Genomic DNA, 15,162 nt, shown 5'->3' on the forward strand with positions numbered 1-15,162 from the left:
AAGCCTCTGCCTTCGGCTCAGGTCATGATCCCAGGGTCCTGGGATTGAGCCCCGCATCGGGCTCTCTGCTCAGCAGGGAGCCTGCTTCCTCCTCTCTCTCTGCCTGTCTCTCTGCCTACTTGTGATCTCTATCTGCCAAATAAATAAATAAAATCTTTAAAAAAAAAAAAAAAAGAAAAGAAATATCCGCTGAATGTTGGGGTGCCTGGGTGGCTCAGCGGGTTAGAGCCTCTGCCTTCGGCTTAGATCATGATCCCAGGGTCCTGGGATCGAGCCCCGCATCAGGCTCTCTGCTCAGCAGGAAGCCTGCTTCCCCCCCACCCCCCCACCCCCGCCTCTCCACCTGCTTGTGATCTCTTTTTGTCAAATAAATAAATAAAGTCTTAAAAGAAGATCTGGGATCACAACCAGGTTTGACCCAGAGCCCCTGCTCTTACTTCTTAGCTTTGGGAAATGCCATCTGTCGGTTTTAGAGATTCTCAGTGCACTTTAGCTCTGAAGGCTCTGAGAAGTTCTGCAGCAAACGAGTTGTGTTCCTTTTTGTTAACCTCTATTGCCAAACTTCTCCAACTGTGCCACCTTTTTTCACAAAATACTTATTATCGTCTCTTGGAGTAAGTCCTCCCTGGAACATTCTTTGAGAAACGTTACAATGAAGCAGAGTTTCCCATGCGTGGGCTTCTGCATTCAGTGAATGAGCACGTCCTCCAGAGGGACAAAAGGGGTGAGCTCTCCTCATCTCAACCACTCTGTTCCCCCATCCTTCTAGCAAGCTCTGGCCACCACAGCCTCACAGCTGCCTGTCCCTGGGCAGAGGACAGAGTGTGGCTTTGGAGGCAGGCAGATCTGAGCTCCAGCCCTGGCTCGGCCAGTAATCAGCTATGTGACAGTGAACAGTGACCTCTCTGAAACTTTGTTCCCTCTCCCGTAAAGTGGGAGTGAGCCTGAGGCAAGGCAGTGACCATGGGACACTGGACAAGCAGGTGCTCACGAGGCCGCAGCCTTTCTCAGAGGCTGTCCTCACCCTGCCCCCATGTCCCAGGTACGCAGCACTGTGAGGCTCCTGGGCAGTCTCACTCCATCCTGACCCATGCCGGACTTGCCGGCTCAGGAAAGCCTGATATGGTCCAAAGCAGATGAATGAGAGCCCCAACCCCTCCTCCAGGACGGGGCTCCTAAAGTGAAGGCACGGGTCCTGTGCCCCTGGACAGGGAGGCAGGAAGGGGCCAGGCCCCAGGCCAAATGGCTGACCCATCCCCCAGGGGACACCATGAGGGAGCCTGGAGGGCCCAGCACCTGGCCTTTGGGGAACACCCAGGAAGGATGAGGGGAAATGAACAGCCGGGGGCTCCAGCCCAGCTCCTGGGCCTCTGTCGGGCTAAGCCCTGAGACGGGACAATGACCCTGTGGCCTTAGAACCTGGCCTTGCTCGTCCTACCCCTGGGGTTCAGTCCCCCCAAACCCTGGCCTGTAGGGCGTCCCCGTGCTGGGCAGACAAGGCCACACGGAGGCTTGGCTGGGCTCTGAGGTCTCCCGGAAGGAGACCTGCCAGGCGGAAGGCAGCGGCTCTCACTGCATGAGGAGCAGGGAGCCTGACGACGGTCACGTCAGGCCGGAACTGGCCCAGAGCTGAGCTTGCTGGTGAGGCCGGAGCCGTGGGGGCGCAAAGACCACGGCCAGAGGCCCCTCCTGTCCTGGAACCCCCGCCTCACCTCTAGAAGGCGGTGGCCAGACACTGGATGTCTCGGGGCTGCGGGAGGTAAGGGGCTAGTGCAGAGGACACAGCCGACTGTGGCCCCGGCACGCGGAGTGCACACTGTGCTCACCCAGGAGAGGGGGCCACGTGGCATCTGTCCCCTGGGTGGCCTGCGAGGGTTGGGGCACTGATCTTTCCTGTCACAGGGAGGCCGGAGGGAGGGGGTGGTTGGCACCCCGCAGTTCAGGAATCACCCGCTCCAGCCACCAGGCACTGGGCGGGGGGGGGACAGGACGCCTCAGCTCCCATCCAGGTCTGCCCTGCCTCGTGTGCAGCATGACCTGAGCAGGTCACTCACCCTCTCACGGCCTCCTTTTCCCAACTGGCCTGCGGAGCCCAGAGCCCCAGGGACAGCCCCGGCTCCCATCATCACGCCCAGGTCACAGATAAGCAAATTGAGGCTCCGGCAGGCCAGGTGTAGCCCGAGGTCAGCAGCTGGCGGACTCTAACCCTGGACAGACCCTTCGCACACTCACAAATGCTGGTGTTGCAGGCAGGGGCCACCCTGACTGGGTGCTTCCACGTCCCCAGTGCCCCAGGATCGTGGCACAAAGCGGGAAGGTCTGCTTAGACCAGGGTGAATGAACCAACACGACTACGGCTCCCCAGGTAGTCGCGGACAATAGCTGTAACCCCCGCCCGTCTCCACTCCCCCTGCTCTGTGCAGCAGCCCCCTCCAAAGGCCCGGCGTGGGCCCCGCTCTCTCCTGGTGGCCCCCCGCACCCGCCTGGCTCGCCTGGACTCCAGAGCCCGGATGCCGCTCCTCCTGCCCAGACCCGGGGTCCAGCCGGCTGGCCGTCCTGCGCCTCCAACACCGCGCACCGCGCACCGCGCAGGCTCACCATGTTCATGATGGTCAGCACGTAGCTCTCGACTTGCGGCTGCCCATGGTACTCCACCATTTTGGGGTCGGCCACCACCAAGGTCTCCACCCACTTCTCTCTGCTGACCGAGCGCTGATGGAGCCGCCTCGGCCGTGGCTGCCGCCGCCCCTCCTGCCGCTGCTCCCAGCGCTCCCGCCGTGCCTCCGGCTCCGCCGATGCTGTGGGCCCCGGGAGCTGGGGGTCAGGGGCTGGCCCAGGGTGTGCATCACAAGGGCCTCTACTCTGCAGCTCGCCCCAGGGCCGCAGGAATGGCACCGGGCCCAGAGCTAGCGGCCTAGACTCCCACTGTGGCTCTGCATGGGCCTGTGCTGTGTGACCCTGCGCCGGTCACTTTCCACCCCTGACCCCAGCTCCCCAGAGGAGTAAAGAGGAATCAGCCGCAGACCCTCAGAAGGTGCCCTCGGGGCATGATGGTAGGGTAGATATGGGTCCCCATCTCCCCCCTGGCCCCCAGGAGCTCCCGGTCCGTGGGGCTGGGTGGATCCCAGCGCAGGGGACCCCCCGGGCCCCTGCCCACCCGGGAGGCCATCCCCACTAGAGACCTGGTCGCCTGTCCCAGGCTGCCCCAGAGAAGAGGACACACATCTGTGAAGCCGGGAAGACTGTGAGTCTGGGTACCCGTTCCGCTGAGCGGAGGCCCTGAGCTGAGGCAGCCTCCAGGGCCGGCAGGCCAGCCAAGCAGTCCCTACAGCCCAGCAGCGCTTGCTGGGCGGCTCGACTGGCCAGCGATGTGGCCGCTGGGCAGAGGAGGAGCTGCCCAGGAACCGAGGTTGGCTATGGTGGGCTGGGCGGTGTGGGGACGGGAAGGAGGCTGGTGGCCAGCTGCACTGCTGGGCTGGCTGCTCAGGGAGGAACCAACAGAGCTTCAGTGAGCAAGGAGGGGAGGCACCAGAGAGGGAGGAGCCCAGGGCAAGCGCAGGCCTGGCAGCAGAGGCCCCAGGCCCATGGGCCTTTCGGAAGGCAGAGGCTATAGTGATGTCCGCCGGCCTGTCTGCATCCTTTTGATTCAGGGGAGCTGAGCATGGACGTGTGGGCAAGGGAGGCTTCCAGAAAAGCCCTCCAGGCCTCCAGGCCCGTGGCCCTCCCCAGAGCTGGCAGCAGAGGCACATACCTTGTACCCCACAGGTGCCTGCAGCCATGGGGTCGCCGGGCGCGGTTTCCCTCTCTGGCGCCTGGCGCTTGTAGACCACGTGGGGCTGGGCGTGGCCGGGCCGGGCTAGGACGCCCTCGAGGGGCTCGATGAAGTAGTCCTCATTGGAGAGCTGGAACACACCTTTCTGGGAAAGAAGGGCCAGAGTCACAGGACAGGGCTGGCACTGGGTGCTCTGCCCACCCATCCCCGAGGCCCGTCCTGCCTGCTGAGGCCACACCGCTCCCAGCACTCCTGACTGACCCCAAATGCACACACTTTCCTCCCTCTGGGCCTTGAACCCTCAGCCCAAGGTGGAGCTTGGAAGCCGCAAGTCTCAGGAGGACGCTCCCCCCTCACCCGTCAGGGGCAGGAAACGGGGCCGTGGTACATCTAAGACGGCATCTTCCACACAGGCCCAGAGGGCCCTCTTGAGTCAGCGGCCAGGCCCCCAGACCACTCTCCTCTTGTCGGCTGCCAGCCATTGTGTCCTCTCGCAGCTGCCTGCACCCCAGTCTCCCCGAGGCAGGGACTCACTCACACAGCAGCTCTGCCCACGCCCCAGCCGCGGGGATGTGCGCTGTCACCAGGACATCCTGGCCCCCGGTCCCAGGGCCTGCCAGAGCAGGGGGGCAGGCGGGGGTGTCTCCGGGTGCCCGTCTGCCAGCATTCAGAGAGGCCGGGGAGGGGGTGTTGGGAAGTGTCCGGGCAGCCCACCACCTCCAGAGGAAGCCTAGGCCTCCAGCAGGGAGAAGGGTTTTCTCACCTCTGCAGCTCCCTCCTTGGCCCCATATCTAACCACCCCCCCAGGCTGGGCAGGGCCGAGAGCCCTGAGGGCCAGAAAGCACACCCCGGAGACTGGGTTTGAGTGCACCCCGGAGACTGGGTTTGAGTGTGTAACCGGGCGGCTGTGGGCAGTGCCCTCCGAGCTGGTCTCCTCGCCCGCAGGCTCAGCTGGGGCGGCTTCTCCGAGATTAACGAGCTGAAGGAGGCGCGGCCCAGGCTCCCGAGGGCCCGTGACCTGCAGCTGTGCTGCGGGCTGTCTGTCATTAGGCCCTGTCCTCCAGCCCATGGCTTCCCTGAGCCCTCGGAGCTGAGGGAACGGTGGACGGCTGACAGTGCACACACGTTCCCCCTCTACACACCCCCCACCTCCCACAGAGGGCAGGCCCGGTCACCCAGGAGCAGAAGGGGTCCCTGTGCTGCCCAGAGAGGCAGTGGGAGGCAACGGCGGCCCCCAGCCCTAGCCAGCAGCACCTCCACCGGGAGCGGCCGGCTGGGGCCCCATCTCCCCAGAGGAGAGGGAGCCCGCCGCTGTCTGACCCGGAGAACACCCTAAAGGGATCCGAGGGGGAACAGAGTCATAACGGAGGCTCCCAAGGAAGGAGGGCTGCGCTGTTTGAAGTTTGAAGAGTTCCCCGGTCTACACAGTGAGTGATTCTCAAAGGGGGCTCTCTGTCCCTGCAGCTTCCACACTGGGGAAGGGCGGGAAATGCCGGCTTGGGAGACCCACCCCGACCCATCGCAGGCCGTGTTAATGAGGCCAGCGGGTGCTTCCGGCTCGCAGTCAGGCTGGAGGAGGGAGGACCATCATCTGGGGGACAACACCCGCCAAGGTCCAGGTCCGACCTGAGGGTGGGGGGTGCGCACTCACCAGCCCGTCGCAGGCGCTGATGGCCGCCAGGCCGCCCTCCAGCTCGGGGTCCTGCACCTCGCCGAGCAGGTGGCAGGCAGGCAGGCGGGCGCGGATGTGCGTGCGCCCCAGGCCGCCGCGCCGCCGCGTCTCGCTCACGAAGCCGGGCGCCAGCAGGTGCGGGTTCGTGGTCAGGTTGAAGCGCAGCTCGCGCCCCCGGTACTGCAGCTCGTAGAAGGTGGGCGCGGCGCGGCGCGCGGACACGTCCCGCTTGCGCAGCGCGCGCGGCCACAGCTCGTAGGACAGGAAGGAGCCCCCTGCGTCCACGCGCACCGGGTGTACGATGTCCAGCGCCGCGCGGCCGTCCACGCCGTGCCCTGCGGGGAGAAAGCCGGCGGCGACCCGGAGTGAAGGGGCCGCGGAGGAGGCGGAGGCCGCGGTGCCGCCGCCGCCGCGGGCGGAACCTCGCCTCCCCAGCCCAATTCTCTGCCCGGGTTACCCGCTAACCCCCCAAGAGCCCCCGCCCCTCCCCAGGCGGCCAAACCGATGGATCGAGCGCCCCGCCCTGCCCTGCCGTGGCCCCCACCCTGACCTGGCGGCATATCAGGAAAAGGCCAAGTTCTGGCAGCGGCCGAGGCGGCCCGGGGCAAGGCTATTGCTCCATCCTGCACCTCCTCCCTGCACCTGCTCGAGCGCCTGCCACTCGGCCCAGCGGCCTCACACCTGCTGCCCCGCCGGTGGGGCTCCGCGGGCCAGAACCTTCACGGGTCACGTCCTGCTCCGGGGGCTCACTGAGCCCTCCCCTGAGCACTTTATCCTCACACCGCTGCTCCCTGACCCCCTTCCCGGCGGTATTTTTCCCCAGAGCACCTCGGACACACCATGTGGCTTCACATTTCAACTATGTTTCTGTTTGTTAATTTTCTCCCCGGGTAAACCCCAGGAGGGCGAGAATCCTTAGTCTTTGCTGGAACTTTACCCGCCAGAAGAGTGTCTTATTGCTCCGGGTCGTTAAAAGAAGTAGTTGCTCAGTAAACGCTGGGTGACTATGTGGAATGGGGGTAATCACTGCTTGTACTCTGGGGGCTCTTGTGGGAATCAATGAACTGACCCCCCAACCCTCAGGGGCCTGGCCGGCTGACTGCACCTGCCGACGATCAGGATTACTACGTTGACTGTAGAGCCTGGGGGATTTAAAAATGCACTCTCAGGGGCCAGAGGGTTCTGCATGTGCCTCCAGGCCCCCTGGCATGGGGAGACAGAGGAGGACCACCCAGATGCATGCCCCCCCCCCCGACCCCAGCAGAGCGGCTCTGCTGTATTTCTGTTACACACAAGAGTTCATTTGGAGAGAAGGTTCCAGGACTGGAAAAAATTTGCAGACCTGCACTCAGGCCCCTGCAGTTGGCGGAATGGCCATTGCTGTCCTCATGGAGTTCCCGGTCACACCTTCTCTTAACCTTTTTTGCCATGGACCCCTTGTCAGAATAATGTTCTCGAATGCATAGGATTCAATGCAAGTGAGTGCCAAGGAAGCAGATTATACTGAAATACAGTCATCAGCATAATTTTGGGAGTGGGCTTCCGACGCCAGCGCTCCTTCATGAATGCACAAAGCAGGACCTAAGGGCAAATTCAACAGCTATGGTAACCGTGCAGTAGTGATGAGCTACAACCGTATTTGAGACAGAAAAACATGTTTTCTGGGTCGGAAACCAAGTCACAAGGGCTGCTAAAGCTACTGTAGTTGGGTGTGACCACACATAACTGAAGAAAACGCTAACTTAGAGGTAAAAGACTTAGAGACGTCCTATCTTCCCATCGGAGTTCATGGTTCTTTACATCTTGCCCGTGTCCCTGGGGCTGGGGATTCCAGGCGAGGACCCCCCTGGTGAAGGCTGCAGGCTGCTTCTGGAGAAAGCACAGGGGGATTCGGGGACGTCCACACTGGCTCAGAGCCACAGAGCAAGAGGGACAGAGCCGAGACCACACTCCAGGTCCCCCACATGGCTTCGGTCTCTGCCGGAACACGGCTGTGCGCTCACAGCGGTCCGTGCCTGGGCCTGTCTCCCAGTCGCTAACATAAAGGACTTGCCCTAGAGCAACTATGCAAACTTGTGTAGCTACCAGACCTGGTCTTCAAAAGGAATCTCGTGTGGACACACAGACACATGAGAGCAGTGCCGCTGTCGGGGTCAGGGGTCCTGGCGCTGAAGCTCGTGTCCCTAGGCTCTGAGGAGCAGTTAGGAAACTGGCCCGTCCGATGTTTCTCTCAGCCCGAGGTCCTGCCCTACCCAACCGGGTGTATGCCCAGCTCTCCGGAATCCTGGCCGCCCAGGACAATGACCCCTCTGGCCGTAGGAATGCCTGGGCGCCCGGCAAAGTCCCGCCAGGGACCTCTCTGTGGCCGCCTGTTGGGGCCGCGAGGGCAGCCAAGCCCAGCCAAAGCTCCATCTGGGCCAGGCTGCAGAAACCACCTCGCCCATCTCCTGCCGAACCTCATGCGGACGGCCCTGCACACGCCAGTGCTGTGCCCCCGCCGAGGCCGCGCCCCAGCATCCACGGCCGCCCAGTGGGCAGCCCACGGGACGCTGTCCAAGAGCAAGGTCAGTCCGAGGCGGACGGGTGAGGTCACTCTGTGAGGCTCCAGGCAAAGCTTCCCTCTCCAAGTCTCTGGAGGACAGGAATGCAAGGGTTTCCCAGACTTCTCGGGTAAGAATTTGTGAAAACCAAATTAAACCAAGTTCCCAGGCCCCATCCCAGACCCGCTGAATCAATGTGCCTCCAGGAAATGGGACTGGGAAGCTGCGTTTTTTCACTAAGCGCCTCAGGGGACTGTGATCATCAGGGAAGTCCGGAAATCCTCCTCAGGGAGTGACCTTGGCTGGACGTCAGCAGTACCTGCCAAGCTCTAAAGGCTGTGGGGCCTCCAGACAGATGGATCCATAGACCCAGGACTCTGGGGCCCCAGAGACTGTATGTCCCTTGGCCATGCAGGGCCTGTGACGTGACAGTCCCCAAGGCTGAGCTCTGGAAGCCAGTGGGCTGGCTTGTTGGAGGAGACGCCGCACTCCGACACCCTTGCCGGGGCACTCGGGGTCCAGTGCTGCCCGCGGGCTCCATCTTGTCCCTGAGTTGATCTTGTTTCCTCATTTTGGCTTGCACCAATATTGAAAAATATTTAATCCGTTGCCTATGCTTAAAAGGGACATATCTTGTCCAAAAATCTCCACTTTCAGCTTTCCTTGAGAAGTCTTAGCCATCCACGTCAGCCTCCATTCCCACCTCGCAGAAGTGGCTGGCGTGGAGCAGGGAGCCCCACTGGAGGGGATCCGTACCCCCGGCCAACCCCACTACCCCCTAGTGTGTTCCCCTCCAATGCAGGCTGCCCTTTGGCCTCTGGGCTGCGCGGTCTTTCAGGGACTAAAGCACAGCGCTTCTCACAGAAACGGGGGAACAAGAGACAGGCTGCCCGCCGGGTTTGTTCCCATGTCAGGCCGCCCTGGTGCGTGGCCTCTGCTGCGTCACCCCCGGCTGCGAACTGCGAGGGATGGTTAGGTGAGCCAAAGTCCGGGAAAAACGTGTTAGACACTGTCCCTCCCCTCAACATCGAGAAAGGGGTGTAGGGCCCAGTGCTGAGCGGCCCGGCGAGGGGAGGGGACACAGCCCCGACGGACAGAAGTGAGGAAAAGCCTCATCGGACAGGGTGGTGTGAGGTCCTCTGACCCTGGAGCATCCCGCAGTGGACGACGCATGACCGGCCGGGGAAATGCCACAGGTGCGGGCAAGAGAGGTGGCCAGCTTGGGCCCCCCGCCCCCGGATACATGTCGTGTAAAATGAGACGGTGCGCTGATAAGATATGGCACTGTCGGACACATGGGCTTGGAACACAGGAAGGTTCGTCCGGCTCAGCCACTCCATAGCTGTGTGGCCCGGGGACGTCACTCCGTCATCGGGCTGACCCTCCGCCACCCTGCCTGCCCGGAGAACCCGGGGCTGTGAGCGGAAGGACAAAGGTAGAGGGAAGACACAGCGGCTGCATCCCAAAACTCCATTTTCAGTATCATTCCCAGCGGCGCCCCGAGCATGGGCCACTCCTGCCCAGGCCGCTAATGCCAGCCGAAGGGAAGGGGGCATGGGGGCCGGCCAGAAGCCCTCGGGTCCCCAAGGAATGGCCGCCGTGTGGCTCGCTCCTGGCAAGAGCAGTGTGTTGGGGCATCAGACAGGGGGTCAGGGATGCGAATGACAGGGGGGATTCTGAAGAAATGACCCCAAGAACTCCAAGCAAGTGTCCCTGGGGAGGGAATCCCGCCCGGCCCCGACATGTGGCCCTGCTGGGAATCCCTGCTCTCCACCTTGGGCAAACCGCGCAAGACAGAAATTCGAGGTGACTTATAAAGAAGCAGCCTATTTGTTTCAGAAATGTGACCGAAAGGCAGGTCAAAGGCACAAGGCTTGCGCGCCCTTCAGACAGCAGGTCTGAATCTCAGCTCTGCCACCGCATTGGTGAGCCCCCGGGTGAGTAACTCAACCACCCCGTCTGCTTCTCCACCTGTCGGAGGGGGGCGACCACCACCGCATCTGCTACCCTGGGCTGTGAGCTCCCTCGCAGGTGCTGGGAACCGGAGACGGCACGGAGCCATCGGGAGCAAAACTATAACCCAGAGTTAGCAAGCGAGCTTCTAAAGGGTTCTCCGCGATTTCCTAAACGCCTGTTTTCTCTCTTTGCCTAATGGCTTAAGAAAGAGCTTTTTAATCAAAAAAAAGAAAAAGAAAGACTTACAGGAAGTTATCTCTCCACAATAACTTTTATTTTCTGGTTTTGCTCTGCTCTCATCTTTTTTGTAACTTCAGTTGTTTTGCCATTAAAATGGTTTATAAGGGGGGACAGGGGCGTTATGAAGCAGACAGCCCGTCCACTGTCTACAGCCGACCCCTAGCAGAGACGGGCTGACACTCTCAGCCCCCCAGGGCTGACAGGGCCTAACTGTGGCTCCAGGCTCCATGGGTGTGCAGGACTGAGCGAGTGCGGCTGCGGGCACCAGGCACGGAGGCTGCTGGGTCAGGAGCCCTGTGCTGAACGGACGGAGCCCCTTGCCATGGCGGGCGTTAAGTACTTGGAGTATCACCTCTGGGTGACAGAACTGTCACTTTGCAGCTTCTACCAGAGAATGCCAATGTGTTTACCCTCCCCTCTCTGTCAAAAACCTGAGTCACAGTCCAGCCCTTCAAACGACCTGACCCCATGCTCATGTCAAAGAGGAAAAAATAACCAGGACGCGTGTACGTGTGTGTCCTCCAGCCGGCCTGCGTGTGCCCGGTATGCACACCGGGCTCATGTGTGCCATTCAGCAATGAGGATGGGGACATTACCGGGCCCCAGTCCCATCAACCCCCACAAGCCCCTTGATTTGTCACAGAAGAAAAAGTCAGGATACACTTCCTAAAAGTGAGTCCAAGATAGGCCCTTTTGGTCTCAAAGAAGATAGTGCTGAGAGGGTAGGGCCCTGGTCTAGGACTCCTGGGTCATTTCCAAAGAAAATGACACACAGCTCAGGCATCCTGAGTGGGGGCAGCCGGGGGTCCCCATGCTGTATACCTAGGGGTTAGAGGAACAGACATTCCCCCGGGAGTGCGGGGGGCCGATCAGACAAGAGAAGGTACCTGCTCTGTCAGGTAAGCGCAAACGGCAGGCAGGAACCACAGGACTCCGCAGGGTCTCCCTGGTCTCGGTGGGTCTCAGTGGCGGTCACTCTACCCTGGGCTAAGAACTGATACCCAGCATCTGGATCCTCCCAAGAACCCTGTTGGGGAAAACACCGTTCTCCCCACTTAACTACAGCCCTGGAGCGGCAGGAGCTCGGCCAAGCTCATACCCGGGCTGGCCTGCAGTGGAAGTAAAGAGAGTCCTGACCCCCTGCTCCTCCCACCACTGCCAGGGGGCCTGGACCCCAGTAAGGGCTCAGGGACAGTCCCCTGGAGCAACCACTTCCTGCTGCCTCATCCCCATCACCTGGTCGGTCCTCACTGGCCTGGCTCTGGGCAGGGGGAGAACAGGATTCACACGGTAGCTAAGGAGCCCAACCTGGTAGGCACGCTCTCCGAGCCTCTCCCCTGGATCCTGAAAGAACTTTCTATCACCTGCCTTGCAGGGCTGTTGTAGAGAGGGTGAGAAATAAGAGCGCATTAAATATTTGCTCCCTCTCCACCCCCTCTACCCTGCTGCTAGAGGAAACCTCCCTAAAACCCCCGCACCCATGAGCTACTCCCCTCAAGGGCTCCCCAAAACCTCTAAGATCTGGTTTAAATGCCTCCTTAGACTCCGGCCCCCGGCGCTTTTCCCTTCAGTCTCTGTGCTGGAGAGGCAAGAGTCCCCCCATCCCCAGCACGCAGGCCTAATGCGGCCCACGCCCGGCGTCAGGGACGTCCCCACTCCCTCCAGCCCACCCCGAGTTCATCCATCTCCCGTCCCTCCTGGCTCTGGCCTCTCCTCCCCTACAAAGCCTTCCCGACCGCTTGCCCAGCATGGCTCTCAAAGCTATCCGATCGACCCGCATCAGACCAGGGGCTCCCTGGGCGCGGGGCCGGGGGTCTCCTAGACCCTTGGCTCCTAAAATCCCAGGTCGGCTGCCTCGGACGCGCCTGGAGCTCCGTGGCCGAGGAAGACCTGGACGCCGGCCAGAGGCTCGTCGGAGGCCGGCCGGGCGGGGCAGAGAGAGCCGAGCCCAGGGCTGGGAGAGAAGCTCCCCTCCGCTCCCCTCCGCTGCGCTCGGGCGTCTGCACACTCCGGGGAGGGGAGGCAGGAAGTGCTGGGGGCGAGCGAGCAGGGCCCCCGCGCCGCCGACCGCTCGCCGCAGCCCGGAGCTGTGACCCCGCGCCCCGGCCCGCGGCGTCCCGGCGGGCTGCTCTCGGACCCGGCGCCGACGAGGCTGGACACGGAGCCCTCCGCGCGCAGACCGCGCTCGGTGCAGCCCCGCGGACCAGCCCCGGAGGGGCCCCGCGCGGTACGCCCGAGGACGGAGGGGCTGCCTCCAGGCACGGGCAGGGGGCAGCCGGGTGCGCGGCTTTGCCCCCCGGCCCCGCCCGGTCTCGATCCCCCGGGGTGCGCGGGGGCCGCGCGGGGCCGGCCGGCAGGGAAAGGCGACCACCCACCTGGTGCGGGTCCGGGATCGCCGGGCGCCAGGGCGCAGAGCAGCAGGAGCAGGGGGCGCAGCCGCGGCGCGGGGCTGCGGGGGCTGCGTGCGCTGCGGGCGCTACGGGCGCTGCGGGCGCTTGGGCGGCCGGGCATGGCCGGGGCGGGCAGCGCCGGGGGTACCCCGCGCGCGCGCTCTCGTCCGTCCCGTCCGCTCGCTGCCGGGTCCGGGTCCGGCTTAGGACATGCCCGGCCCGCGCGCAGCTCCCGCGTCGGGACCCGGCCTGCGGCAACAAAGGCTGCAGGGCCCGCCCCCTCGGCGGCGCAGGAGGCTCCAGGGACCGAGAGCCCGACGGCGAGAAAGAAAGAAAGAGAGAGAGAGAGAGGAGAGGAGGGGAGTGAGGGAGGGCGGGAGGGGGCCGCTCGGCCGGGCCGCCCCGCCCCTCCCGTCGCCCCGCCCCCCGTCGCCCCGCCCCGCCCCGCCCCGCGGGCCCCGCCGGCTGCGGTTTGGGGGCGGGTCCCGGCCGGGCGCGCGCGGCGCCCCCCGACGGCCGTGACCGCCCTCCCGACCGCAGGCGCCCTCTGGCGGCGGAGCCGAGCCGGGCCTCCCGGGCCGCGACCCTCCAAACCCCGCTACAAGCCGGAATTTCCGGAATGTCGCCCTTCCCCGAACAGGCCGGACCCCCTGGGAAAAGGGGTCCGGAGGTCCCCCGGGGGACTCCCTAGTGGACCCTACTCCAAAGCCGGCTCAGGAGAGTGGTCTGGCCGGTGGGCGGCGGCTCCCACGTGAGGCCCGTCCCGCAGCCACAGTGTCCTTTCTCCCGCGCGGCTGTTGGGTTAGCGCTGGCCAAAGCGGGGTCCCGTGGGCGCAGGTCCCGCCTTCTGTCCTCAGTGGCCGCAGCCCTTCCTCCTGTGCTTGCCGGAGCCTGGTCCTAGGACACTCCGGCCTTCACTCACCCTGTCCCCTACACAGGGACCTCCTGGAGTTCCCTGGGCTGGGGGAGGCCAGCACTCCTTGCTGTCACCTCCCCTGCACGTTTCCTCCTTCCTGGAAGCTCGCTCCCAGGTCCCGCACCCTTAGCCCTGCTGTCCTCCCAGGACGCAGGGAGTTCGTGGCCACTCAGTTCCTTGACGCCCTCACTTCCCAGGGACCTTTCATCCACCTCTGCTAGCAGCCCCCAGGCCCACAGCCTAGGCTGTCATTCCCAACTGCCCCACATGGGAAACCTGAGGGCTGGGGCCGGCCCTTCTCACCTGACCCTGGCACTTTCCCACCCTCCCCAGACCACCCTCTTCATCACATTCTCTGGTCCCGAGTCACCTTCTTCCTCTCCCCCCCATCACCCCTCCTGGCTTCACCCATGTGCCCTCCTAGCTACACCCACTGCTTGATCTCTGGGTCCCACCCAACCCCCTTCCATCCCCCTCACCCCATGACACGGACAATTCAGGCCGCTGCATCCAGCCACACGCACATCTCACCCTGTGCACCAAGCCTGTGCCTGGCACCCATGAGCTTCCCCTCAAATGGACCCTCCAGCGGCTGGAGACAAATGCTTCTACTGTTCCCTCCTTCTTCCCCAGGGACCGTGCTCTGGGGCCCCCTCTTTCCTTGGTCCCCACGGCTGCTCACCCTCCTTCTGAAAGCATTCTGTCCTCTCCTTTGAAAGGCACGGATACCGCTCCCCCGTGGACGGGACACCCCTCCAGCACCCGCTCTGCTTCTCTCCTCAGTCCCACTCTCCAGGGGGCATGTGGACCCCTCCCCTCCCGTGGGTTCCCCAGGCTCACGCCTCCTCCAGCCTCCGTTTTGGTGCATGAGCCCCTAGACCCTGCTCAGTCCTCATCTTGGCCTGCCCCGAGCATGCTAGAGATGCCCCCCACCCCGCTCCTCCACTCCACGCTCATCGGCCAGGCCCGTCTCCTCCTCACCCTGCAGATGTGGGGAAGTCAGTGAACAACACAGACACGGTATCCATTGTCAAGAGCCTCGCTCCGAAAGAGGCGCCCAGACCAGGGGCATAGCAGACAGACCTGGAAACAAGGCCCCCTGCTGAGAGGGGCTGCGGCGGGGGCGGGGGTTGGGGGTAGAGCTGGGAAACTGGAGGACAGTCAGGGCACCTGAAGACGGGCTGTTTGAGCGGAGCGACCGGAGGGGTGCCGGAGGGGTGCGAGCCAGCCACGTGCAGTAAAGGGAGAAGTGGGCGTAGACCTGGTACCCCCGAGACTCCTCCTTGCAGACACTGACCGCGTCAGCGCTCAGGAACAGTCTCCCCTTCCCCCTTCTCGGCGCTCCGAGAGCCCCCACGGCCCCGCCCGTCATGGCGCCCATCACCAGAATGCCTGCGGTCTGTGCGTGGGTCTACGAACCCCACCACTGTGAGATGCAACGTCGGGTCGTACTCGCCTGCGGGACGCAGCCCCCAGCACAGGACACCCAAGAGACCAAGACGACCCGGTGAGGGGACACACAGCCCTCCCTGGCCAGCCCCGCAACTTGCCACCCTCCCTCCCACGGCCAGCCATCGAGACTGACCGGAGGCCTCTCTGATGGCTGACAACAGTGCCGCCTGCTCCCGCTCCAGTCCCAGGTCCTGACCTTTATCCCACGCGCCCCTCCTCACAAA

At 63.5% G+C, this 15,162-nt stretch overlaps 1 protein-coding gene across 4 annotated transcripts in view; it reads right to left on the bottom strand.

Annotated features, from left to right (window-relative positions):
- ADAMTS7 (ADAM metallopeptidase with thrombospondin type 1 motif 7) overlaps positions 1–12,934 on the bottom strand; it is a 40,439-nt gene extending 27,505 nt beyond the window's left edge. For 2 of the 4 annotated variants that reach the window (XM_032341873.1, XM_032341869.1), the window contains exons 1-4: positions 12,556–12,934; positions 5,424–5,779; positions 3,752–3,917; positions 2,599–2,798 (exon numbers count right to left, since the gene is read on the bottom strand). In XM_032341873.1, the coding sequence (XP_032197764.1) occupies positions 2,599–2,798; positions 3,752–3,917; positions 5,424–5,779; positions 12,556–12,691 (858 nt within the window). In that variant the 5' untranslated portion in view covers positions 12,692–12,934. Of the gene's footprint in view, positions 1–2,598; positions 2,829–3,751; positions 3,918–5,423; positions 5,780–12,555 lie in introns of all 4 variants that reach the window. The other 2 variants (XM_032341872.1, XM_032341870.1) reach the window with 1 other exon arrangement.
- Positions 12,935–15,162: the final 2,228 nt, after the last annotated feature.

This window comes from Mustela erminea, chromosome 5 (genome assembly GCF_009829155.1).
Source record: "Mustela erminea isolate mMusErm1 chromosome 5, mMusErm1.Pri, whole genome shotgun sequence".
Taxonomy (NCBI): Eukaryota; Metazoa; Chordata; class Mammalia; order Carnivora; family Mustelidae; genus Mustela; species Mustela erminea.